The sequence below is a fragment of the Danio aesculapii genome, chromosome 2 (genome assembly GCF_903798145.1).
Source record: "Danio aesculapii chromosome 2, fDanAes4.1, whole genome shotgun sequence".
In the NCBI taxonomy this organism is placed as follows: Eukaryota; Metazoa; Chordata; class Actinopteri; order Cypriniformes; family Danionidae; genus Danio; species Danio aesculapii.
In genome coordinates this window covers 1,760,842-1,788,292 of record NC_079436.1, presented here as the reverse complement: position 1 = coordinate 1,788,292, position 27,451 = coordinate 1,760,842, and the positions used below count along the sequence as shown (strand labels likewise).

Genomic DNA, 27,451 nt, shown 5'->3' with positions numbered 1-27,451 from the left:
ATTCGTTCATTCATTCATTTTTAATTCATCAATTTTTTCAATCATTTATTTATTCATTTGTTTATTTATTTTTACTCATTCATTCATTCATTCATTCTTTTACTTATTCATTAATTTTTCGTTCATTAATTAATTAATTTTTCCATTCATTCATTTTTCACTCACTCATTTAATTTGCTTATTAATTAATTATGGATTGATGTAATTTTTTCTCATTAATTTATCCATTTATTTATTCGTTCATTTTTATCCATTAATTTTATTTGTTAAATCTTTTCATTCATTCATTCATTTTTTCATTCGTTCAATTTCTCAATCATTTATTTATTTATTTGTTCATTGATTTATAGTCATTCATTCATTTTTCATTCATTCTTTGACTAATTCATTCATTCATTTTTACTCACTTAATTGGTTTATTTATTTTAATAATCCGCGGTCACGGCGATCACTCTATGCAGGAGTATAAACCAGCTTTAGACTCCCCAGAAAACCATTCGTTTTTTCTGAACATCCCAATCAATCTAAATGAATGAAGTCTTCACAAATAAAGCTATTCAAGTCATCTATACGTTCATATCACAATATATTGCAGAAAAACATCACAATGTCAGATTTTTACAATATCATCCAGCCCTAGTTTACACATCTGTACCAATATTTTGTAGCAGTTGAAGCGGATAACCAAAATTTACGGAGCGTTGAATGGTCACTTTGGCTCTACTTAAAAATCCCTAATTTCTCAGAATGGAAAGTTGCATTGATTAAAAACATAAATTTATAATCTGAATATAATAATATAATAAATATTCATTAATCGCATCTAATTAATTGTTTGACTACTAATTTGAAAGAGAAATCTGTAGGAAATTCACTCATTTATACCAGTTTATGTTTATAGTTAATATATATAAAGATTTGTGTGGTGTGTGAGTGTGTGTGTAAATATATATATATATATTATATATATATATATATATATATATATATATATATATATATATATATATATATATATATATAGTTTCCTCTAGGATTTTTTTCAGCTGTGGCGGCAGACTCTGTTGGGCATTTTACACAGATCTACCAACTACATGTGGCGTTATTTCATTGACAAATGTCGTGAGCGCAGTATTAAGTCGAGATCGCATTCATGTAATGGCCTACGAGCATGTCAATCTCTGTTCTCGAGCGCCGATTTCCTCTGCTCGTGCACAAAACTTCTTGCGCACCCTCAAAATACGCTGCTCAAGTGCAGATTTTCTTGCGCTCTCAAATAAACGTTGCTGAAGTGTGATTTAGCGTTTATGTAACGAGTATGTCTCAACATTTATTAGATTTGCTAGGAGTATTTATGAATGTCTCCAATAGACCTACAGAGCGGCATTAATGCGTCCTGAAGTAAAGTGAACGGCTATAAACTCCAGCAAGATAAAGTCATTGTTGCAGAACCACCTTTAATATATTATTTTGCTCTGAAAGCTAACCTGTTTGCTGGCCTCACGAATAACACGTCGTCAGATCGGTCAGTAGTCATATCCCTATTAAATAAATATATACATATATACATAATATATAATTATATATTTGGACCGTCACTAATACACTTGTATAGATACATATATAGTACTAATCTAAATGTATATGTATGTATATTGCGTGGGTTAATAAAGGGTTTCCATATAAACACATACTCTAAGACTGTGTGTGTGTGTGTGTGTGTGTGCGTGAATGAGTGTGTATGGAAGTTTCCCAGAAATGGGTTTTAGCTGGAAGGGCATCCGCTGCGTAAAACATGTGCTGGATAAATTGGTGGTTCATTCCGTTGTGGCAACCCCGGATTAATAAAGGAACTAAGCCGAATAGAAAATGAATGAATGTATGAATGAATGAGCATGATATCATTCTCTTGTGTGTGCTTATATTAATAAAGTCCAAGCAGTAACACAAGAAAGAGCCAAGAAGACTTTCTAGGACAGCCGAAATCAGAGCCGATAATCCAGATCATCATATCTGTCTGAAACATTAGCACAGATGAAGTCAGAGTTATCCTCCTGTATATATTCTTCTCCAATTCTTTTTAACGTGATGATGATTTAATTTTCAACAATGTGAAGACTTCGGTTGTGTTTGACCCAGTATGCGTGTCAAAAAGCGGACGAGTCAAAAGCAATGACGGTAGAACCGAAATGTTGCCAGACGTCCGATTTCAACTCCACTCATCTTGACCTGGCAACGTTACTGCTGCTAGTTCAAGCAATCTGACCTCACATGTGACAGCAGCTCACTAATAAGAGAAAACAGACGTCATATCGTAATAAAATCGTCATAACGCCACGATATATATTGTGACATTTTTATATCGCAATAAATCGTACCACGGTAAATCGTTACACCCCTAGTAATTAGGCAAGTCATTGTATAACAGTGGTTTCTTCTGGAGACAATCCAAAACTAATATAGCTTAATATTGACCTTAAAATGGCTTTAAATAAAATTAAGAACTGCTTTTATTCTAGCCGAAATAAAACAAATAAGACTTTCTCCAGAAGAAAAAATATTATAGGAAATACTGTGAAAATTTCCTGAATCTGTTCAACATCATTTAGGAAATATTTGAAGAAGAAATTCACAGGAGGGCGAATAATTCTGACTTCGACTGCATCCAGCCGATCAATCTCTATTCGCTCACTAATTCAGAGTCCGTTAATTGGCTTAAACACAACTTAACGGTTGCAGTAAACGTGGAGGATTCTGGAAACATCGGTCAGCTCTTAATCCTAATGATTGCAACCAATAATCCGTGACATCCATACATTTATTCAAGTGCAATACGAGAAGCATTAAATCAATCTCAGCATTCCTTATGCATGAAGTGAACAGCGAATGTTGAACTGAGCTCTTCCAGATGATCATTCCTCATCTCACACACACACACACACACACACACATATACGCCGGCCACTCCAGACCGCTTTTTCCACCAGACTAGCCTTTCTCCACAACTTCTTGAGCCATTATTGCTGTCGACAGACAAAGTCTTTTTGGGTCGGTAAATAGCGGTAAAGGAAACCAGTATTGTAATGCGATCCTCTGAATGCTGCACAGACATGTATAATAAACACAGGCAGGCTGCATTTAGGTATTCTTTACCTTTATTTTGACAAGGAAAACAACAACACACACTTAAACTTGCAGCGCAGTGTGTTGGAAAAACAAACACAAGCTTTACAGACTCTGATAGTGATTTCTGGATATGTTAGGAAGCCTGTTTTACACCTTCGGTTGGTGTAATGTAATGTGTGATATGATATTTAATATGTGGGTCAACGATGGAAAGGGGATTTCAGTCTTCAAAACAATACATGTGTTAAAAGGCTGCTTTTTTGTGCTATGTACAAATTTATTTTTGATTAACAAATATAATAAATTAAATAATATAATATTATATAAAAATATATTACAATTATTAAATAAAAATACTGATTAAAATGTAATAAAATAAATTATATATTAAATAAAATATATATTTAAAATATTAAAAGAAAATGTTGATTAAAATATAATTAAATAAATGATTTATTAAATAAAAAATATTTAAAATATTTGTAAAAAATTATTAGTGTAAAAAAATTAATTAAATAATATTAAATAAAACATATTAAAAATATTAAATAAAAATATATTACAATTATTAAATAAAAATACTGATTAAAATGTAATAAAATAAATGATATAATATAACTGAAATATATTAAAAATATTGATTAAAATATAATTAAATAAATTATATATTAAATAAAATATAATTTAAAATATTAAACGAAAATATTGATTAAAATATAATGAAATAAATTATATAAAAAAAAATATAAAAAATATTTGTAAAAAATTATTAAAGTGTAAAAAATAAATTAAATAAAATTAAATTAAATATATAAAAAAATATTAAATAAAAATACTGATTAAAACAGAAATAAGTGATATAATATTAAATAAAAATACATTAAGTGACAGAAATATTGATTAAAATGTAATAAAATAATATTAAATAAAATATAAAAAATGTTAAATAAAAATACTGATTAAAATATTATAAATTAAAATATTACATAAAATATATTTAAAATATAAAAAATATTTAATAAAATCTAAATAAATTAATTATATATTAATATATTAAAAATGTTAAATAAAAATATAGATTAAAATATAAATTGCATAATATTAAATAAAATATAAAAAACATTAAATATAATTATTAAAATCTAAATAAATTTTATAATATTAAATTAAAATATTGATTAAAATATAATAAAATAAGTGACAAGGTTAAATAAAAAAATATATATAAAAAATTTTATGTAAAAAATTCAAATATATATATATATATATATATATATATATATATATATATATATATATATATATATATATATATATACTAAAAATATTTTTTTAAATATTTATTAAAATAAAAATAAATAAATGTTATAATATTAAATAAAAAAATATTTAGAAACAAAAAAATTGTATGTAAATTTATATATATATTGTTTCATTTTTAAATATTTTAATAACATTTATTAAATATGTTATTAATATAACATTTATTTTCTTAAAATGTATTCAATCGTACAATAAATAAAACATTTATAAAATAAATTGTATAATAACAAATACAAATAGTTTTTTATTTAATAAAATAAATTTAAAAAATAAAACATTTATATAATTCTTCGACCAATATAAAAACACTATAATTATTAATGTACATAGAAATTAATTACAGATGCATTTCCAAGTAGGTTTTTAAGCAATCATTTTTTATTTTTCCCTGTTTGTTTATGCTTTAATGCATTGTGATCCAACTCTTTCTTCCAACAACTTTTAACCATGAAAAGTCTGTTCTCTGTTTATTATATACATTATATTATTTAAAATACTAAAATATTAATAAAAGTCACGGTGAGAGTTGTAGAGTTAAATTTTGAACATCAAAAGTCGACAAAGCAGAGATCAACAGCTAATTGTGGATTGTGTGCAACCCAGCCTATTTTACAGTGTTAAGTGGGACCCAAATTTATTGATTTTTTTACAAACTTCTGCACAGAAATAGCCCAAAACTGTCTGCAGATCCTGAGATACGAGCGTTTGGCCAGACTCTCAGAGGGGGATGGTGCTGCTGGTGGCTCAACTTTTTTTTTTCCCTTCACAATTGAGATTCGACCACTTTGTTATGTAAATGGACGCCTGGAAACCGAGCGCTAGAAATGGCAGGAGTTGATGTGAGCTGAGATGGCACTTCCTCCAAAGACACGCACAACAAACGCAGCGCGCCACAACTGCGCATTTGTTCATGTGAGTTCACGCTCTGAATCCAAATGAACGAGAGAAAAACCACACACACACACACACACTTCTCGACTGAACATTTCACACACTTCACATGTAAACGGCAGGGTTTCCACACGGACCGCTGATCTCTGTTTGTGCTTTTTTAGATTATGAGTGCTTTTTTAACATAAATAAGTACAATAAATGAATATTTTTGTGCATTTCCAGTAAATATAGGTCATATATTTTGATGCATTTGAACAAAATAGAGTTATAAAATTCTTCTTATTATTATATATTATTATTATTATTATGAGAATAATATTGTAGTCACTGAACATCTTTTTTATATTGAGTATTCACCTTTTCCTTTCTAATTATTTATCATGTATTTATTTACCTGCGTAAATTCCATTTAACAGCATTACAAATACCATTTACTGTACGATCTTGATATGGTCACTGATAAATCGCAAGTTATAATACATCGTTCATCAGTTTAAAGATATCAGCCTAACAATAATGACATTCGATATGTCCACAGATATATTGTGCATCCCAAGTTGATTTTTATTTTGAGTATTCCCCTTTTCGCTCCAAATTATCTATCATGCTTCTGGTTTTTGTGCAAATTCTATTTGATAACATTAAAAATACTATTCATTGTACGATATTAATATAGCCACCGATAAATCTTACATTATAATACATAATTTATCGGTTTGAATATATCGGCTTAATAACGATAACATTAAAAATACTATTTACTGTACGATATTAATATAGCCACTGATAAATCTTACATTATAATACATAATTTATCGGTTTGAATATATCAGCTTAATAACGATAACATTAAAATTATAATTTATTGTACAATATCGTACAGAGTATTCACCTTTTTCGACATATGACTTCTATGTTTCTAATTATTTATCACGCTTCTGGTTTTTGCGTAAATTCCAGTCGATAACATTAAAATACTATTCATTATACGACACCAATATAGCCATAGATCAGTCGTACGTTATAATACATCATTTATCAGTTGACAGACATTGCCCAATAACGATAACATAAAAAAATACCTTTATTGTACGATATTGATATGGCCACTGATATATTGTGCATCCAAAGTTGATTTTTATTTTAAATATTCACCTTTATTCACGCTTCTGGTTTTTGTGCAAATTCTATTCGATAACATTAAAAATACCATTAATTGTACGATATCAATTAGACCACCGATAAATCCCACGTTATAATACAGAATTTATTAGTTTAAAGATATTAGATTAATAACTATAAGACTAAAAAAAATGTTTATTGTATACATATACATACATATACACACACAAACACACACACACACACACACAAAATGTTTATTGTACGATATATATATATATATATATATATATATATATATATATATATATATATATATATATATATATATATATATATATATATATATATATATATACACATACACGCACACACGCACACACACACACACACACACACACACACACACACACACACACACACACACACCCTTTTAAATGTTTTTTTTCTTTTTTTAATATTTAATTATGTCTGATAATATTTTTTCTTCTGGAGAAAGTCGTATTTATTTTGTTTCAGCTAGAATAAAAACAGGTTTTAATTGTTTTAAGACAATTTTAAGGTCAAAACTATTAGCCCCTTTAAGCAAATATTTTGTTCTACAGAACAAACCATAATTATACAATAACTTGCCTAATTACCCTAACCTGACTAGTTAACCTAATTAACCTAGTTAAGCCTTTAAATGTCACTTTAAGCTGTATAGGAGTGTCTTGAAGATCTAGTCAAATATTTACTGTCATCATGGCAAAGAGAAAATAAATTGAAATGAATCGAAATTAGAAATGAGTTATTGAAAGTTTTATGTTTAGAAACGAGTTGAAAAAAAAAATCTGCTCTCCGTTAAACAGAAATTGGGGAAAAAATTCAGGGGGGCTAACAATTCTGACAACTGTGTGTGTGTGTGTGTGTATATATATATATATATATATATATATATATATATATATATATATATATATATATATATATATATATATATATATATATATATATATATATACACACATCCATATCACCATATGAATACAATATTAGCAACTGACTTAGTTCTATGTGGGGGAAGGAAATCATTGATTATGTAGGCATCAGTCGAATTATAATGTTGGTCAAATTATAATGAAAATAAAACATTTCTTTGTGATTTTCCAGAGAGTCCTAACAGTATTAAGCAAATGCTAAGAGTTGTGTGTAAATGAACACTCAATGTAGGGCTGCACGATATTGGAACAAGCTGACGTCGCGATATTTAGTTTTGCTGCGATATATTTGTGATATGAATACAATTTCACCAGATGATCTGAATAGCTCTAATTGAAAAGATTTCATTATTTAGATTTATTGGGAGGATCAAGTCTTTTTCTGTGCAGTGCATAATAAATTACAAGCATAAATAAATACGACAGAGGAAAAATAAAGGTGAAATAAACAGCGCTTTCTGGTTTTCTGGAGTCTAACAGTATTCCAATACAAATACTGATAATAGTCGCATTGTATAATCATTTAAATAATAATAATAAATTATATTTGATAATAGTTTCATCTTTTAGTATATAATGAAATCCTGATGTGACTATTGCGGAAACACACATGGCGATATCGATGCTCAAATGATATAATGTTCAGCCCTAACTCTTGGAAAAATAAATGCATTTCTTGTGCCTACATTTTTATTAATATTATTTTGATTAGGCCAGTAAAAAAAACAAAAAACAAGCATAAACTCTCTTGAAATGCATGCTCAGACAGTCACAAGCCTTAAAAAACACATGCAAATGATAATCTTTCACTCCATTATGCTTCAACTCCGCAGTGACTCCACAAATCTCGAGAGTTGTGAACTGTGGCTCCTGGTCAATTATAATCCAGACTCAACACTGGCCATCCTGAGACTATTGCAGATGCACACAAACACATTGAAGCGTCGATGCTGAAACACACTGCACAACATATCGCAGTGTGTGCATCTGCAATAGACACATCACAAGATCTGAGATGTGGAGTTCAGATTATAACGAAGCAGAAAACACTGGAGACATTGCAAAGTTTGAGTCGATTTTTATTCAGATGCATTTTTTAAGGGCTCTGACTAAAAGATTTCAAGCTAATTTAAACCATAATCTCTTTATAATAGAAATGCTGATTTACCAAAGATATTTGTGTTTAATTTTGCATGCGATGAAGACTCCACGATGCTATTTTACATTCAATTATTGCATTCCTGTACCCTAATACTGTTAGACTCTCCAGGAAAACTATTGTTTATTTCATTTCACCCATGTTCTACTGATTTCATCTGTGCTTTAACTTTATTTAGTATATTTTTGTGTTTTTTTTGCATGTTTTTCATGCAGTCGCACAAAATCCTAGATCCTAGAAAATCAGCCCAAACTATGTAGAATTATGATTTGCTTCCAAATAGAGTCGTCTTGCCAAATTATATTCATATCACAATAAATATTGCAAGAAAACTATCATGCATCCATTATATATTGTGCATAACAGTACCATCTATAGATTCACATGACAAACGTCTTCTCCATGAGCGCGTCTCTCTTGAGCTGTTGTGACACGAGCTCATAGCGTGGTGAATAATGCATGTGGAGTAAAATGATCTTAATTTAGCCACTGAACATGGACTACAGTGAAACAATGAGAACGTGAAATACAAGAGATTCTGTTTCCTTTCTAAATCCACCAACAAACAACCCTGTTAAGTAAAAAGATACAGTAATATACAGTGCGGGTAAAAGTTTGTGAACCCCTTGAAAAAGCATCCGAGGTTATTTTTTTGATAACTTCAGCTATTTATTTGTCTTGAAGTATATGTTAAGGCTTTGTATGTGAGATTTATTACTCTGGACAGTGCTAAATTAAAAAATAGCATGCATTTTGAAGGATCTCTCATGTTTTCACATAAAATTATGCACATTTTTTGCTGATTCTTGATTGACGAAGCGTATTTGATGTATTCTTTTTGATTTAATGAAGCTACTATATACTGTATACTATATTATATACTATATTAAGCTGCAATTTATCAATACTATTTAGTATGTTTATGTAATTAAATATATGGCTCTCAAATAGGAGATGATTCATTTAGAAAAAGAAAGGTGATTTTATATACACAGAAAACATCAAAGTGTCTACACTGATATTTCAAATATGAAAATATGAGGGAAATAATGTTCATTTAACACAACAGATGATTAGCATAACAGATTTTTTAGCCATTTCTCAGTGAATATAGGTCATACATTTTGGTGCATTTGAACAAAACAGATTTATTAAACAGATAAAATGATATTTTAGCCAAATTTAGACAAATTAACAAAAATTATATACACACACACATATACACATATATACACACACACACATATATACATATACACATATATACACACACACACATATATACACACACACACATATATACATATATACATATATACATATATATATATATATATATATATATATATATATATATATATATATATATATATATATATATATATATATATATAATTTTTTTTGTATTTAATATTTTTCTATAACATACAAATTTGGGTATTTTTAGTGAGTTTTGGGACCATTTTCACAAGTTATTTCGTTAGATTAGCTCCAGATTTGGCTTTAGTACTTATTAATCTAATATACAGAATTCTATTAATTAAAAAATATATATTTGTGTGGGGTGAACTCATATGCTGAGCACTATATATATATACAGATTATACATACAGATATATATATATACATACAGATTATACATATACATACATACATACAGATTGCAATATTAAATTATTATTATATATATGGGTCTCAAATAGGATATGATTCATTTGGACTTCATGTTTCATTTGGAAAAATCACCAAAAGTGTTTTTATATACGCAAAAAACATGAAAATCCATACATTAATATTTAAAACATCAAAATATGCGGGAAATAATGTTTATTTAACATAACAGATGCATAACATAACAGATTTGATCCATTTCTCAGTGAATATAGGTTATATATTTTGATGCATTTCAATAAAACTGATTTATTAAACAGATATATTTATTAAAATGATAGTTTAGTCAACAATGTTTTTTTGTTTTTATTTGCTTTTTCCTCTTTTCACATTTTTTATTTAATATTTTCACCTAACATATAACATGAAAGTTTATAGATTAATATTTCACATATCAAAATATGAGGGAAATAAAGTTCACTTAACATAACAGATGCATAACAAAACATATTTATCTATTATTCAGTGTTTTTGATTAGTTTTTGGTCCATTTTGATAAGTTATTTTGTTAGATAAGCTCCAGATTTGTCTTCAGTACTTATTAAGCTAATATATGCACAAATATAACATTGTAAAGCTTCATATAGAATTATAATAAATTTAAAAATAATACTAAATAATAATAAATATATATATATATATATATATATATATATATATATAAAGACAGATAGATAGATAGATAGATAGATAGATAGATAGATAGATAGATAGATAGATAGATAGATAGATAGATAGATAGATAGATAGATAGATAGATTTGTGAGGTACTCAATTCTTGAATGTACTAAATGGTTTTTTAAAAACAATAACCTAACAAAAATGTACACACTAGCGGCTTAAATAGTCTTTTAATGTCAATAAATATATTTTAAAACAAACTCTGACATTTTAAATAACGTCTTGTGTATATCAACATAAAAATTGTGTATAAAAATAACTTATTTAGCCAGAAATATAAATAAAAATAAACAGGACACAATCTGATGTACATTTTCCAGATAAATAGTTGTGATGCATTCAAATAGTTTCCTTTCTTCCCCTGACCCATATAAATACAGTGTGAAAAACTACACCGTTTCAAACAGCATTCAGCCCTCTTAAATGTACTTTCTCCAGCACAGAACTCTATATTTCTCCTTGAGATAATTCTAGGACAGATAAGCATGATGTATAGCCTCCTATGAATATCACATCTGGCCCTCGTGCTGATCTTTTTAAAGAAAAAAAGGCACTTAATTCTCTCTTAAGATGAATTGCCGTGTTATCAACATTTCTGAAGCAGTGCACGAGTGACCCTGCTCGCACACACACCTTAACCATATTAAATCTTCAACAACTACGAACAAAGATATCTCCATCCATCCTGTTGATGTTTTTTTAAGAAGAAAAAAAGAGGCACTGCAGTTTTGATGCTCTCTCAAACCCTCCAGAATGGAGACTGTGTGGACTTAAACTAAAAAACCAAGCATGCACAAAGGAAGATATGAATGATACTCACAGATTGAAGAAGAACAGTCCTAGTAGATGTTTCTGACGTGTTGTAAAACCAATGTTTATAAAGTCACCTCTAAAAAAATCAGCGCACAAAGACTTGGATCATCGCGTCCAGGTAGATTTCAGCTCCGCGCGCTCCAGATAAACCCATTAGGCCTTCGAGTAGGGAATAATAAAAGGAAACAGTATATACTTCACGTTAAAAAGCAGCATTTCATGTTTTTTCTCCCCCCTTCAGCAGTTGTCCGTGCAACACTCGGATCAAATCCCCGTTTAAATCAAAGCCACGCGCGTTCCCGTCGCCGCGCTGGCCCGTCCGGTTCACGCGCGTTTGTTCGCAGCATAGAAACCCCCGCTTTACCGCACTCTCAGTTAAAAACAGAGTGTTTTGAGGTAAACTTGAGGAAATTCCGCTGGTTTGGTACTGCTGAAAGTGCAGCTCGATCAGGGAGCAGAAAGACAGGAGCGTCGAGCCGGCTGCGTGTCTGACTGCAGCGGCGCGCCGGAAAACGCGGCCCGGAGTGTAGATCCGCGCGGAGCGGAGCAACACCTGGCGGACACTCGAGGGGTTATAAACATTATGGAGGGTCTTTTTCCCGACAACTGTTTCAACAGTGCCAAAAACACCGGGAGAGTGACAGAAAACATGACTTCTTTCTCTCACACACTGCTTTTGTACACTTTTATACACTTTAAAAATGATAGGGGAAATGTTGCATATGGACAACCCCAATTATTATTTTAATATATATTATGTATTAATTTGTTTATTTATACTTTTTAACGCAATGGTTCACTGTAAAAAATGCTTGGTTCCACACAATTCCTTCACATTGTCCCAACACAAATCGATTAAGTATGCCTAGTCATGTTGGTGTGGGTTGAATTTAAAACAATTAAGTTGTCCCTAAACAACTTAGGAATTGCATTGTTTCGATTCATTTAAATAAGTAATTTAAAAAAAGTCTTTTTTTGAGTGTTGTTCGTCCATGTTTGACCCAATCTTGGGTTATTACAACCCAGCAATTTAGTGTAGTTAGTAGGACCTTTTGTGGAATGGCTTTAAAATTAGCCTATTGCAATACTATAACTACATTCATTCATTCATTCATTCATTCATTCATTCATTCATTCATTCATTCATTCATTCATTCATTCATTCTGACTCTAAAAATGCTGTGTTTTGATAACCCAAAGCATTTTTAGTGTAAATAATGTTGTGTACTATAATGGCTTTGCAATTAGCCTATTATTAAAATGCTATAACTACATTCATTCATTGTTTTATTTACTCATTCTCGTTTTTTACATTCTGTCAAAAACATTTGGAGAGTGACAGAAAACCTGATGTCTTATGTCTGATGTCTATACACTTAACAAAATGCTGGGGGCATAAATATGTTAAACCTCCACTGTTTCATTAATTTGCTCATTTACATTTAAATGCCTTTTCTTTTAATCCAGAGTTTGGGTTTGTCTATTTTTGACCCAACCTTGAGTTATGAAAACCCAGCATTTTTTAAATTGTAGTTAGTACTATGGCTTTACATTGTAAATGGCTTTATAATTAGCAAATTATTACCGTTTTATAACTACAATAATTAATTTAAAAGTAACAAATGCTGGGTGATATTACCCCAACATTGGGTCAAGTACTGACCAACCCAACCATCTATTTACTTTTTTATTATAAAATTTAACCCAATGATTGAGTTTTTCCATATTTTCTAACCTTGGGTTATTACAACACAGCATTTTTAAAGAGTAGTTAGTTAAAATAACAAGTGTTACACTCTAAAAAATGATGTGCTTTTTTTGACCAACTTTGGGTCAAATGCGGACAAACCCAACCCTTTTATTCATTCATTAATTTTCTTTCGGCTTAGTCCCTTTATTGATCAGGGGTCGCCACAGCGAAATGAACCACCAACTATTCCAGCATATGTTTTACACAGCAGATGCCCTTCCAGTCCTTCCATGCAAACTCAACACAGAAATGCCATCTGACCCAGCCGGGACTCAAACCAGCGACCTTCTTGCTGTGAGGTGATAGTGCTACCCACTGAGCTTCCGTGTCACACCCCAAACCATTTTATAATTTTTTAAATTCAAATTTTCATTAATTTTTTTATTAACCCAGTGGTTGGGTTTATCCATGTTTGACCCAACATTGAGTTATGACAACCCAGCATTTTTAGAGTGTAGTTAGTATTGTGTAATGGCTTTACAATTAGCCTGTTATTGCAATGCTATTACTACATTTATTCATTTATTCATTCTGACTATTCTACATTCTGTCAAAAACCCCAGGAGACTGACAGAAACACGGACTTCTTTCTCTCTAAACACTGCCTTTACCAAACATTTCTATACACTGAACAAATGCTGTGGAAAATGTCAAATATGGACAAACCCAATCATAATACATTTTTAATTCAAATTTGAATGACCTTTTTTATTAACTCACTGGTTGGGTTTGTCCATGTTTAAACCAATCTTGGGTTATTACAACAACTTTTAGAGTGTAGTTAGTATTGTGTAATGGCTTTACAATAAGCCTATCATTACATAGTTATAACTTCTTTCAGTCATTCATTCATTCATTCATTCATTCATTCATTCATTTATTCTGATTTTTTAACATTCCGTCCAAAGTTTACAGATGAAAAACACACTCTAAAAATACTGACCAACCTAACCACTTATTTAATCTTTTATTACACTTTTTAACCCAGTAGTTGGGTTTGTCCATATTTGACCCAACCTTGTTTTATGACAACCCAGTATTTTTAGAGAGTAGTGAGGTGAAGTAACAAGCATTTCACTAAAAAATGTTTTTGTAAGTTGGGTCAAATACAAATCCAACCATTTTATTATTTTTTAAATTGAAATTTACATGACCTTTTTATTAACCCAGTGGTTGGGTTTCTTCATGTTTGACCCAACCTTGGGTTATAAGAACCCAGCATTTTTAGGTTGTAGTTGGCATATTGTGTAATGGCTTTATAATTAGCCTGTTATTGCAATGCTTTAACTACATTCATTCATTCATTCATTCATTCATTCATTCATTCATTCATTCATTCATTCATTCATTGTGACTTTTAATATTTTGTCAGAGGTTTACAGTTGAAAAATATACTCTAAAAATGCTGGTAATACCCCATCGTTGGGTCAAATATTGACCAAACCAACCATTTATTATAATTTTTAACACAGTGTTTGGGTTTTTCCATATTTGACCCAACCTTGGGTTATTACAACTCAGCACTTTTAGAAAGTAGTTAGTTAAAATAACAAGCGTTACACTCTAGAAAAAATTATGTGCTTTTGTAACCCAACTTCGGGTCAAATATGAACAAACCCAAGCATTTTATAAATTTTTTTATTAAAATTTCTATGAAGTTTTTTTTAACCCAATGGTTGGGTTTGTACATGTTTGACCAAATCTTAGGTTATGACAACCCAGCATTTTTTAGAGTATAGTTAGTATTAGGTAATGCCTTTACAATTACCCTATTATAACTACATTCGTTCGTTCATTCATTCATTATTTCATTCATTCATTCATTCATTTATAATGACTTTTTAATATTCTGTCACAGGTTTACAGATGAAAAGTACACTCTAAAAATGCTGATAATACCCCAATGTTGGGTCAAATACTGACCAACCCAACCGACTTCCATGGTATGAAACAGATACTATGGAAGTCAATGGTTACCGGTTTCCAACATTTTACTGAACGTCTTCTTTTGTGTTTGGAACAAGTTACAGGTCAGTAATTGATCAACTTTTTGAGTGAACTGTCCCTTTAAACTGCTTGAATGCATATGCAACACTCTCCAACTCTACACACTTCTCTTTGTTTAATACGTTTGTGGCCTTATGCTTACAAATAAAAGCCAAAGCCAGTGTGAATGTGAGTTTACAGTGCAGTCTGCTGATGAATGAGGTGTAAAGAAGAGTTAGGTCAGCAGGAAAAGAGGAGTGGAAACGGAGAGATGAATGAATTACACAGACTCAGAGGTAACCTGATCCACATGCAGTCATCCCAACACTTCAACCCAACAAAAAAATGTTTGCCCAGCCATTTGTTCCCAGTGGTGTCAGTGGTATATCTCCCATGAGTGATCCCTCTGGGGCCCCGGACACTTCCAGGAGGAACCAAGATAGACGAGGGAACAAATGTGCACTGTAAAAAGTACCCATAAATTTCCATATAATTTATAACATAACATTAATACTATTATAATATAATAAAATAACACGATTATTATATACACTCACCGGCCATTTTATTAGGTACACCTTGTTAGTACCGGGTTGGATCCCCTTTTGCCTTCAGAACTACCTTAATGCTTTGTGGCAGAGATTCAACAAGATATTGGAAATATTCCTCAGAGATTTTGCTCCATATTGACATGATAGCATCACGGTTGCTGCAGATTTGTCGGCTGCACATCCATGATGCCAATCTCCCGTTCCACCACATCCCAAAGGTGCTCTATTGGATTGAGCTCTGGTGACTGTGGAGGCCATTTGAGTACAGTGAACTCATTCTATATTATATTGTTATGTTATATTATATTATATTATATTATATTATATTATATTATATTGTATTATATTATATTATATTATATTATATTATATTATATTATATTATATTATATTATATTATATTATATTATATTATATTATATTATATTATGTTATATTATATTGTTATATTATATTATATTGTTATATTATATTATATTATATTATATTATATTATATTATTATATTATATTATATTATATTATATTATATTATATTATATTATATTATATTATATTATTATATTATATTATATTATATTTTATTATATTATTATATTATATTATATTATATTATATTATATTATATTATATTATATTATATTATATTATTATATTATATTATATTATATTAAATTATATTATATTATATTATATTATATTATATTATATTATATTATATTATATTATATTATATTATATTATATTATATTATATTATATTATATTAAATTATATTATATTATATTATATTATATTATATTATATTATATTATTATTATATTATATTTTATTATATTATATTATATTATATTATATCATATCATATCATATCATATCATATCATATCATATCATATTATATTATGTTATGTTATGTTATGTTATATTATATTATATTATATTATATTATATTATATTATATTATATTATTATATTATATTATATTATATTAAATTATATTATATTATATTATATTATATTATATTATATTATATTATATTATATTATATTAAATTATATTATATTATATTATATTATATTATATTATATTATATTATATTATATTATATTATATTATATTATATTATATTCAATTTTGTTATATTATATTATATTATATTATATTATATTATATTATATTATATTATATTAAATTATATTATATTATATTATATTATATTATATTATATTATATTATATTATATTATATTATATTATATTATATTATATTCAATTTTGTTATATTATATTATATTATATTATTATTATATTATATTTTATTATATTATATTATATTATATCATATCATATCATATCATATCATATCATATTATATTATATTATATTATATTATATTATATTATATTATATTATATTATATTATATTATATTATATTATATTATATTATATTATATGTTATATTAAGTTATGTTATATTATGGGGCGGCACGGTGGCTCAGCGGTTAGCAAGAAGGTTGCTGATTCGAGTCCCCACGTATTCACAATGAGCCTGTGTTGGACAAATGCTATTGTTTCTTGTGTCTGAATGCTTTAAACCAGAGATGCCCAAATTAGGCCCATGGTAACTCTTGATTTGGCTCACCATCCCATCTGTGAAGAGATGATAGGGATGGTTTAGAAACTGTCGTTTCTAATTTAACATAATTTTATGTTTGTTCTGTTTTATTGCTAAGCTGCAAAAGCCTAAAGATAGACAGATAGAGAACAATCCAGAGATATCAGTGAGCAAATGAAGGCAAAGTCAGATTCTGCTTAGTGTTTTCAGCATTGAGCTCCAAAGCGCTATACAGGTGATTGCTTATGTTTTTATTGTAATTTATACATTACAATAAGTTGTAAGTTATAATAAAAATGTACACTGCGGCAGTTAAATATGATTTAAAGTAATGTTATTAATAAATTTTTTAAATATTATACAATAATTTAGGAAATTACCCTTAGCCCAAGGCTCTCAATGATATTAAGTTTTTGGCCCTTCATATGAAAACGTTTGGGTAACCCTGCTTTAAACTCACTTGATAATATATTTATCAGACAAATTACAAATGCATTAATAAACTTTAAACGCACAATAGTTAAACTTGAAGCTGCATCAGATTATCTGCCATCAATCTACAAGCTTCTGGTCAGCAATAAGCCATTCCTAACATTGCAGATATTGTGATGTGACTACTGCAGATGTGCACATGGATTCATTAATTCATTCATTTTACTTCAGCTTAGTCCCTTATTTATCAGGGGTTGCCACAGTGGAATGAACCACCAACTATTCCAGCAAATGATTTACGCAGCGGATGCCCTTCCAGCAAGTGTGTTTGAGAAGCAGAGCTGGCTCAGAAGTTTCACACTGTTGCGAAAAACAAAAGAGATTTGTTTCATTTTCTTTTTCATCCTGATAACACAGGTCAGTAAGATCTCTTACATGTGGCGTCAATATTAATGATATTTGATAAAAAAGGAAAGGAGACGCACAGGGGAAGCTACGAATTTGGGTCAGATTCGCAAGGTGGAAAGCAAATAGATTAGGGAAGCGCTTTCATGTATTAATAACCATAATTTTGCATAAGAATTGCAGTATAAATGAAAAACAGGTGTACTGTGGGGTTACCACCGTCACTGCCGCCGCTGCATATTGTTATTAGAGCCAAATAAAGTTATAAAGGAAATAAATAACTTGCTGACATTCATTTTATCTCAGTGTGTAGAATGCTAACTTTTATTTGCATGATAAATAAGCCGTAAAATTAGGACCCTTGAAACTTTGGGTATATATTTTTACAGTAACATTTTGCATGATGGTAATATGGTTATCACTGTTATAACAACTTCGTGTTTTATACATGGAGTCAGATCAGTCTCAAAAACAATAAATTTGCAAAAGAAAATTTATTCATCAATTCACAGCACAATTCACATTTTAATTTTACTGTAGGACATTTATGCGGTATGTTACCGTATTTTTAAAGTTGTATTGTGTAAAAATGACAGTATATTTCACAGCAAAGATATGCTGTAAATGCAGCAAGATAAATGGCGTAGTACATTTAAATACAGTATTTTTGCTGTCATTGATTTACAGTAAGTTACTGTCAGACTGCTACACTACAACTACACTGTTAAAGTTTTTGTAAATTACACAGCATTTAACCGCAATATGAACTGTATTTTACTGTAGGACAGTTATGCGGTGTGTTACCGTGTTTTAAAGTTGCATGGCGTAAAAATGACAGTACATTTAACAGCAAAGATATGCAATGCTGTAAATACATATACGGGAAGATAAACTGTGCTGTAAATATAAATACAGTATTCTTGCTGTATTTATTTTACAGTAGGTTTCTGGCAAACTGCTGCACTACAACTACACTATTAAATTTTTTTTAAAATGACACAATATTTAACTGTAATATGAACTGTATTTTACTGTAGGACGGTTATGCGGTATGTTACTGTATTATAAAGTTGCAATGTGTAAAAAAGACAGTATATTTTACAGCAAAATATGCAATGCTGTAAATACATATACAGGAAGATAAATGGCGCGGTAAATTTAAACACAATATTTTTGCTGTAATTGATTTACAGTAAGTTACTGGCGGATTACTGTACTACAACTACACTGTTAATGATTTTTGTCAATTATACCATAATTATCTGAAATAAGAACTGTATTTTACTGTAGGACAGTTATGTGGTTTGCTACTGTATTTTAAAGTTGCATTGTCAAAATTACTGTATATTTTACAGCAAAGATATGCAATGCTGTAAATACATATACAGCAAGATAAAGGGTGCGGTAAATGTAAATTACAGATTTTTTACAGTAAGTTACTGTAGTACTTGTTAACAGTGTATACTGAAATAAGGAAATTTAGCAGGTTCCCACAGACAAGGCCTTCAATATAAAAGCAAGATTTCTACATTTTAACACGGCTTTGACTTTAGGGTTCGATTGACCCAGTATGATCTGAATAACTCTCTTGTAGGAGTTTGTTATTGTACAATGCAAGGAAATAAAAAAAAAAGCTATGCAAAAAATTGCAAAGACAAATCTAAGGTTTACTAGGTTAATTATGGTAAAGTTAGGGTAATCAGGCAAGTCATTGTATAACAGCGGTTTGCTCTGGAGACAATCCAAAACTAATATTGCGTAAGGGGGCTAATAATATTGACCTTAAAATTGTTTAAACAATTTAAAACTGCTTTTATTCTAGCCGAAATAAAACAAATAAGACTTTCTCCAGAAGAAAAAATATTATAGGAAATACTGTGAAAAATTCCTGAAGCTGTTCAACATCATTTGGGAAATATTTGAGAAAGAAAAACATGATTCTGACTTCAACTGTGTTTGACATCTTCAGTTCGCCTGCAATGTTCAATGTTTTTCAGCTTCGCTCTCCACATGTATTTTTCTTTTACACACATTGTCTCTCTATGCATGGGAAAACCTCAGAAAGAACTGAAAACTTTTTTCGAAAGCATTTCACCGCTAATAAGAGAGCACTGGAGAACTGCGGCAGAGTAGATCTGCGGTAAATGACGCATTCATTGGTTACTTGGGTTTTAAAGAAGATGGACGAATGTAGATGACTCCCCTTCAAAAGCGTGTAATGAAACACATTTCTGGGCTTTTTTTAATGGGAAACAAAGCACATGGCATGCACTCCACCCACTGACTGTCTTTCATGACCCACTTTTACATTCGCATTCTTTACTGCTGAAGTCGACTCTATCCTTCACTTACTGCTGCTCAAAACTCTGAAAAGAGTCTTAAAACTGATTTCTGTACATGAACTGTGATGCAAACTGTACTGCTTTACCTGAATTCACCACTTCAGATTTATCCACAGTTCTGAAGTCAACATTATTCGGCTTTCTGTGATTTTTTTTTGTTAATTATTTCCCAAATGATGTTGAACAGATTCAGGAATTTTTCACAGTATTTCCCATAATATTTTTTCTTCTGGAGAAAGTCTTATTTGTTTTATTTCGGCTAGAATAAAAGCAGTTTTTAATTGTTTTAAAGCCATTTTAAGGTCAATATTATTAGCCCCCTTCAGCAATATTAGTTTTGGATTGTCTCCAGAACAAACCACTGCACATAAACTGCAAAGCAAAACTTCTGCAGGTCAGTGTATGAAAGACTTTTGTTTATCTCTTCCGATTTCGGCTGGTTGATAAGTCTGTAGTTAAGAGTTATTGTTTCAAGGTCCAAATTCCCATTTAGATCTCAAAGAAAGAACAGATAAATATATCAGGTAGGCTGTGGCGTTGACACCATGCTCAATTGGTACTAACAGGCCCAAAGTGTGTCAAGAAAATATCCCCCACACCATTACACCACCACCACCAGCCTGAACCGCTGATACAAGGCAGGATGGATCCATGCTTTCATGTTGTTGAGGGCAAATTCTGAGCCGAGCATCCGAATGTGTCAGCAGAAATGGAGACTCATCAGACCAGGCAACGTTTCTCCAATCTTCTATTGTCCAGTTTTGGTGAGCCTGTGTGAATTGTAGCCTCAGTTTCCTGTTCTTAGCTGACAGGAGCGGCACCCGGTGTGGTCTTCTGCTGCTGTAGCCCATCCGCCTCAAGGTTGGACGTGTTGTGTGTTCAGAGATGCTGCAGACCTCGGTTGTAACGAGTGCATATTTGAGTTGCTATTTAGGAAACCCACGTTAGCACGATGAAAACATGCAAACTCCACACAGAAACGCCAACTGACCCAGCAGGGACTCGAACTCCTTCTTTCAGTCAAATCCAGAAGTTATCTTGTGCTTTTGCAGCTCTACAGTGGGAACAGACAGGTATTTTCCCAAACAAGTCCAACAAAGCGCATTCATTCATAATAAAAGTCTCTCGCACAGGTCTGTGGAGTAAATAAAGATCTCCTGTTGTGAATCAGTGCAACTTTATAAGAAGAATATCCATATTATATCCAGTTTTGTGCAACTTCCTCAAGATACTGCCTTGCTGTTCGTCTTTTGAGGTGCATTTTTTGGTACATTTAGCACCACCAGCTGTTGAAAATTCTTTATGGAAACATCAATGCTAATGAAGAACCTATTATTTTATTTAAGTCTAGCAAAATGTTTTGGATGTAATAATATTCGTAAAGAAAACATTCTGGAGGTAGTTATTAGAAAATAGGGGCACACTATATTCTGATGGTCTGTTTGTTGAATATATTACATTGCATCTACATGCCAACTAATTTTCATTAGATTATAAGTAGACTGTTTAGGGTTAGTGTAAGTTGACATGTACTTGTAAAGTTTCTTATAGTCAGTTAAATGTCTGTTGAAGGTCCGTATCAACAAATATTAAGCAGACCGTACCAATACTCAAACGGACCATCAAAAAAGTGTTACCGAAAATAGTGCTTTCCAATGATTAATTATGATTAATCACATCCAAAAGAAATGTTTACAAAATGTGTGAAGTTTGTTTTATTTTGTCTGCACATATGTATTTATTTATACAGTGTATACTTGAGAGCACGTATATATTTATTTATTTTGAATATTTTTATTTATTTTGCACCACAGAACATATTTTTTGTGTGATATAAAGGTATTTTGAATGTCAAATAGTCTTTACAAAACCTTTCATGCCAATAAAGAATCTTTTTTATTTGTACACTCACCGGCCACTTTATTAGGTACACTTTACTAGTACCATGTTGGACCCCCTTTTGCCTTCAGAACTGCCTTAATCCTTCATGTCATAGATTCAACAAGCTACTGGAAATATTCCTCAGAGATTTTGCTCCATATTGACATGATAGCTTCACGCAGTTGCTGCAGATTTGTCGGCTGCACATCCATGATGCCAATCTCCCGTTCTACCACATCCCAAAGGTGCTCTATTGGATTGAGCTCCGGTGACTGTGGTGACTTATTAGGGTTTACGGAACTGTTTTACAATGACTTGCCCTAATTACCCTAAATTTACCCTGTCTTGAAGAATATCTAGTCACATATTATGTGCTGTCATCGTGGCACTTATTAGAAATGAGTTATTAAAACTAGTATCTTTACAAATGTGTTGACAAAATCTCTGCTAAACAGAAATTGGGGGATAAAATATACAGGGGGGCTAGAAAACTAGATAGAGGAGTGTCCTCTGTTTCTTTTTGTTTCTAAAAAAGAAAGCACTCAGATGGAGGGTCAGATCTACAAATTCAGTAGCCCCCCGAGGACCATCAATGAGCAGGAGTGATTTTAGTGGTTCACTTAGTTCAGCATGGAGAATTTATACTAACAAACTAACTGTCCTGGTAGCGTGTCTGGTGCACCAAATCCGGGAACTCACTTGTGTGGTCCTCGAGGGAACGATCAGGAGAGACAAATGGCTGCTAGATCCATATTTTAAGGTTGGCTATTTTTTCAGCCAGGTCAAGGAGAGAGAGAGAGAGTTAAAGTGTAGATCTATTTGCAGAATACTGGAGTTAACCAAATATGGAGCGTAAAATATGCAGAAACAGTTGTGTTAATCTGAATTACTAACAATTGCAATTTAGTAAAAGTCAATATTATATGCATTAAAAGGGTTTTGAATTAGATTTTTGCATCTTTAATATTGAACATCTGAAATTAAAGACAACTTAATTGTATGTCAGATTTTTATAGACGCATGTTCAAACTTTTTTTAGGGGTTTTCACCTTTATTGATAGGACAGTGGAGATTAGAGAGAGGAAAGTATGGGGTGCAGAGATAGAAGAATCGTACTCTGGTCGCCGCGAGCACCTCAGTGCTATGCGTCGGCGCATTAACCGCTAGGCTATTGGCGCTGACAGTTTTTTGTTTTTGTTGTTTTGTTATTCATTCACTCATTCATTTTGCGGCTTAGTGCGTTATTCATCAGGGGTTGCTACAGCGGAATGAATCACCAACTATTCTGGCATATGTTTTACACAGCGGATGTCCTTCCAGCTGCAACTCAGCAGTGGGAAACACCCATACACTCACACTTATACACAGTGGCGGTTTTAGCTTAAATGGCACCCTGGGCAAATCACCCCATATACCCCCACCCTCCCCCCCCCCAAAAAAAAAGAAACATCTATTTATAGAAAAAGGACGATCAAACGTGTACAGTCTAAAAAAAATAGTTGTTTTAACTCGAAATATGGACAAAACCAGAATTGGGATTAATAAAAATATTCATTCATTTTCTTTTCGGCTTGTCCCTTTCAAGAGTTCACACTGAGCTGATGATTGATTATAAAGCTTGTTCGGCATGCTGTCCCAGGAGAGAGCTCTGAGCTCATCAGATCCTCGAGCCTGGGGCTCTTTCCCTTTTGCAAGGCGAGAGGGGAGTTTGAGCTCAGGTAGATCTGGAGAACTCCCCTGCTGTAGTGGCTAATGAACAGATAGTGATTGCTCTTAAGAGATAACTACTTACTAGGAGCACGTCTATGGTGCTGATCTGGATTAGTCAATTAATTTAAGTTGCATGTTTTTGGACGGTGGGAGGAAACTGGGGAACCCGGGGAAACCCCACATGAGCACAGGGAGAACATGTAAACTCTGCACAGAAATGTCGGCTGGCTTGGTAAGGACCAGAACCAGTGACGTTCTTGCTGTGAGGCAACAGTGCTAACCACTGGGCCACCGTGCCACCCATCTAAGAAAGGAGGAGGAGTAGGGGTGGAAGGGGGGATTCTTCAAAACGAAGACGGCTGTTATTTGGAACTGAGGGTATTTATAGTGGCTTAGGAATCGTCTGATTGGTGAATCATACATTGAAGAATGTAGGGCCGGCTGCAAGCAATCATAAGCACATGATGCTCTCGAAATTAGTTTATAAATAAACTTCACTTATTAATTCAGGGTCGCCACAGCAGAATGAACTGCCAACTTATCCAGCACATGTTTTACGCACTGAATGCCCTTCCAGCTACAACCCATCACTGGGAAACATCCATACACACTCATTCGCACTCATACACTATGGACAATTTAGCCTACCCAATTCACCTGTACCGTATGTGACTGTGGAGAAAACCGGAGCACCCAGAGCAAACCCACGCGAACGCAGGGAGAAAATGCAAACTTAGAAACACCAACTGACCCAGCCAAGGCTCGAACCAGCGACCTTCTTTCTGTGAGGTGACAGCACTACCTACTGCGCCACTGCGTCGCCCATTTATAAAATATATAAAAATATAAAATTATCTGTTCATCTTAGACCCGACTTAAGGTGGAGAATTAATGTTAGTCTTACCTCCCTGACTCTCTCCTTCCTTTCAGCTTGATAGCCATGCTGGCGTTGCCATTTTGTTCGCGCGTGATCGCACCCACGGCGAGATACCAAACAAGGGCAAAGAGGCGGAGAGTGAGCGGAGCTACAGACACCTGCTGGCACTTTGCTTAGACCTGGCAGACAGACTTTACTTTGGGAGAAACGCTTGATACTTTATTACCTGCGACTCGTTTGTGTTCTGACCACATGTGCTTGGCTGTACACTATATTAATAAAGTGTTTAGACTTTTAAAACCACTGTAGTAATACATTGAGCCACTAAACATTGTTCTTATGATGTTTTTCAACATGAGGAAAACGCGAAATACTTCCAAACACTTCAGATGTGTCTGTGTGTGTGTGTTAGTAAATGCAAGACTATTGATGAACTCCAGCATAACACTGTATGATAACGCTTCAGATGACTGTTCTAGAGCCTACAGTTAATCAATCTGTCAGATTCTGGAGTGCTTTACGGGTCTAAAGAACATTATAAATGATAAATGATCTTAAATAAAACAAATACATTCATAGAGATGGTATACAAGTATACAACTTTACTCACATGAGAAACGGAGGCCACGTGAATGGTTCGTGAGCACAATTAAGTGCACACAGCATCCCATATCATCTGATAATTGTAAGAAATAAGTCCAAAAGGCAGCTGACTGTGTAAAGTCACATAAAACAACACAAAAATACGATGAATATGCCGAGATCAGTGGCTAATCTGCCGGATTCAGCTGAGGTGAAGTGACGGCGACCAGCGAGACCTAGCTGTCACTCAAGTGGCCACGCCCTTAATTATGCAAACTTAATATAACCTAATATAAAGGAAATGGATGAGTTATAAAAAATTCACCCCCCTCACAGTTGTCATGGAGGGTAATAATAGCTATATGAACCAAAATCGTTCTTTGTACCAGGCTGTAAACACCTTTTATTCTGTTGTAAAGTTGGCCATTCTAACAGTGGGCTCAATTGAAATTTGCTCTGTTATGGAGCCAGGACTAGTGGAATTTTGATGAATTGCAGTTTCAGTTACTTCAGTATTGGCTTCCCGAGGGAGAGCGGGAGGTTGCTGCTTGGTGACCACTCACAATTAATACATTTGCAAAAAGTAAAATCATATCTCAAAACTTACTGGGGGACAGATGATTTTTACTGTGGCATGTTTTATTTTTCCGTCTCTCCGTGCCGCCGCCAGCAAGATGCCACCCTGGGCGATCGCCCATGGCTAAATCCGCCACTGCTCATACACTACAGCCAATTTAGTTAATCAATTCCCCTATAGCACATGTGTTTGGACTGTAGGGGAAACCGGAGCACCTGGAGGAAACCCACACCAACACGGGGAGAACATGCAAACTCCACACAGAAATGCCAACTGACCTGGGACTTGAACCACCGACCTTCTTGCTGTGAGGCGACAGTGCTAACCACTGAGCCACCACGCCACCCATGAAAGCATTGTATGCAATAGACATCTTTCTCACGGAGTTCTCTCGTGATGTCCCCTATTCAAATACACCATTAATAAACACAAATATATACAAATGCAACAACAGCGTCTGCAGTTGTGCTGGTGTTTGTAGCAGTGTGTCTGCAGGAAGCATCTTATCTTCAGCATCTTTTGCCCTGCCTGTTCATCTGCGTATGGTTAACCAGATGAGAAAAAGCCTCTTCAGATTCTTGAGAGATGAATTGCAGGCCGGCGTCAGACACCGTGTCTTCTGGAGACATGATAGAGCAGATCTTCTGGCAGTCTGTGGGAAGAAGTCAGATTGCGGGAAGACCAGTGAGAACTCCAGTGTTGGCCTTTTTGTATGGAGCCAGATCAGTCTCAAAAATAGTACATTTACGAAATAAAATCTATTCATGCATGATTCATTCAGTTAACGGCAATTAAGCGGAAGGAAAATGAATGAATTAATTTATTGAGTTATTGTTTATTTGAATAGAAACATCACAAGTCCAGCAAATCACTGGGAAATATGTCTTTTATCAAGATAATACATTACATAACATTCAATTATATCAAGAAAATAAAAACATGATTCACAAAATACAGAACACTGCTAACGTGC

At 32.1% G+C, this 27,451-nt stretch overlaps 1 protein-coding gene across 1 annotated transcript in view; it reads right to left on the bottom strand.

Annotated features, from left to right (window-relative positions):
* The window catches only part of LOC130234359 (adhesion G protein-coupled receptor L2), a 254,267-nt gene extending 228,883 nt beyond the window's left edge, over positions 1-25,384 (bottom strand). Inside the window, 3 exon segments of the mRNA XM_056464612.1 lie at positions 12,134-12,375; positions 17,700-17,707; positions 25,347-25,384. Of these exon segments, the coding sequence (XP_056320587.1) occupies positions 12,134-12,375; positions 17,700-17,707; positions 25,347-25,384 (288 nt within the window).
* Between the last annotated feature and the right edge of the window lie 2,067 nt (positions 25,385-27,451).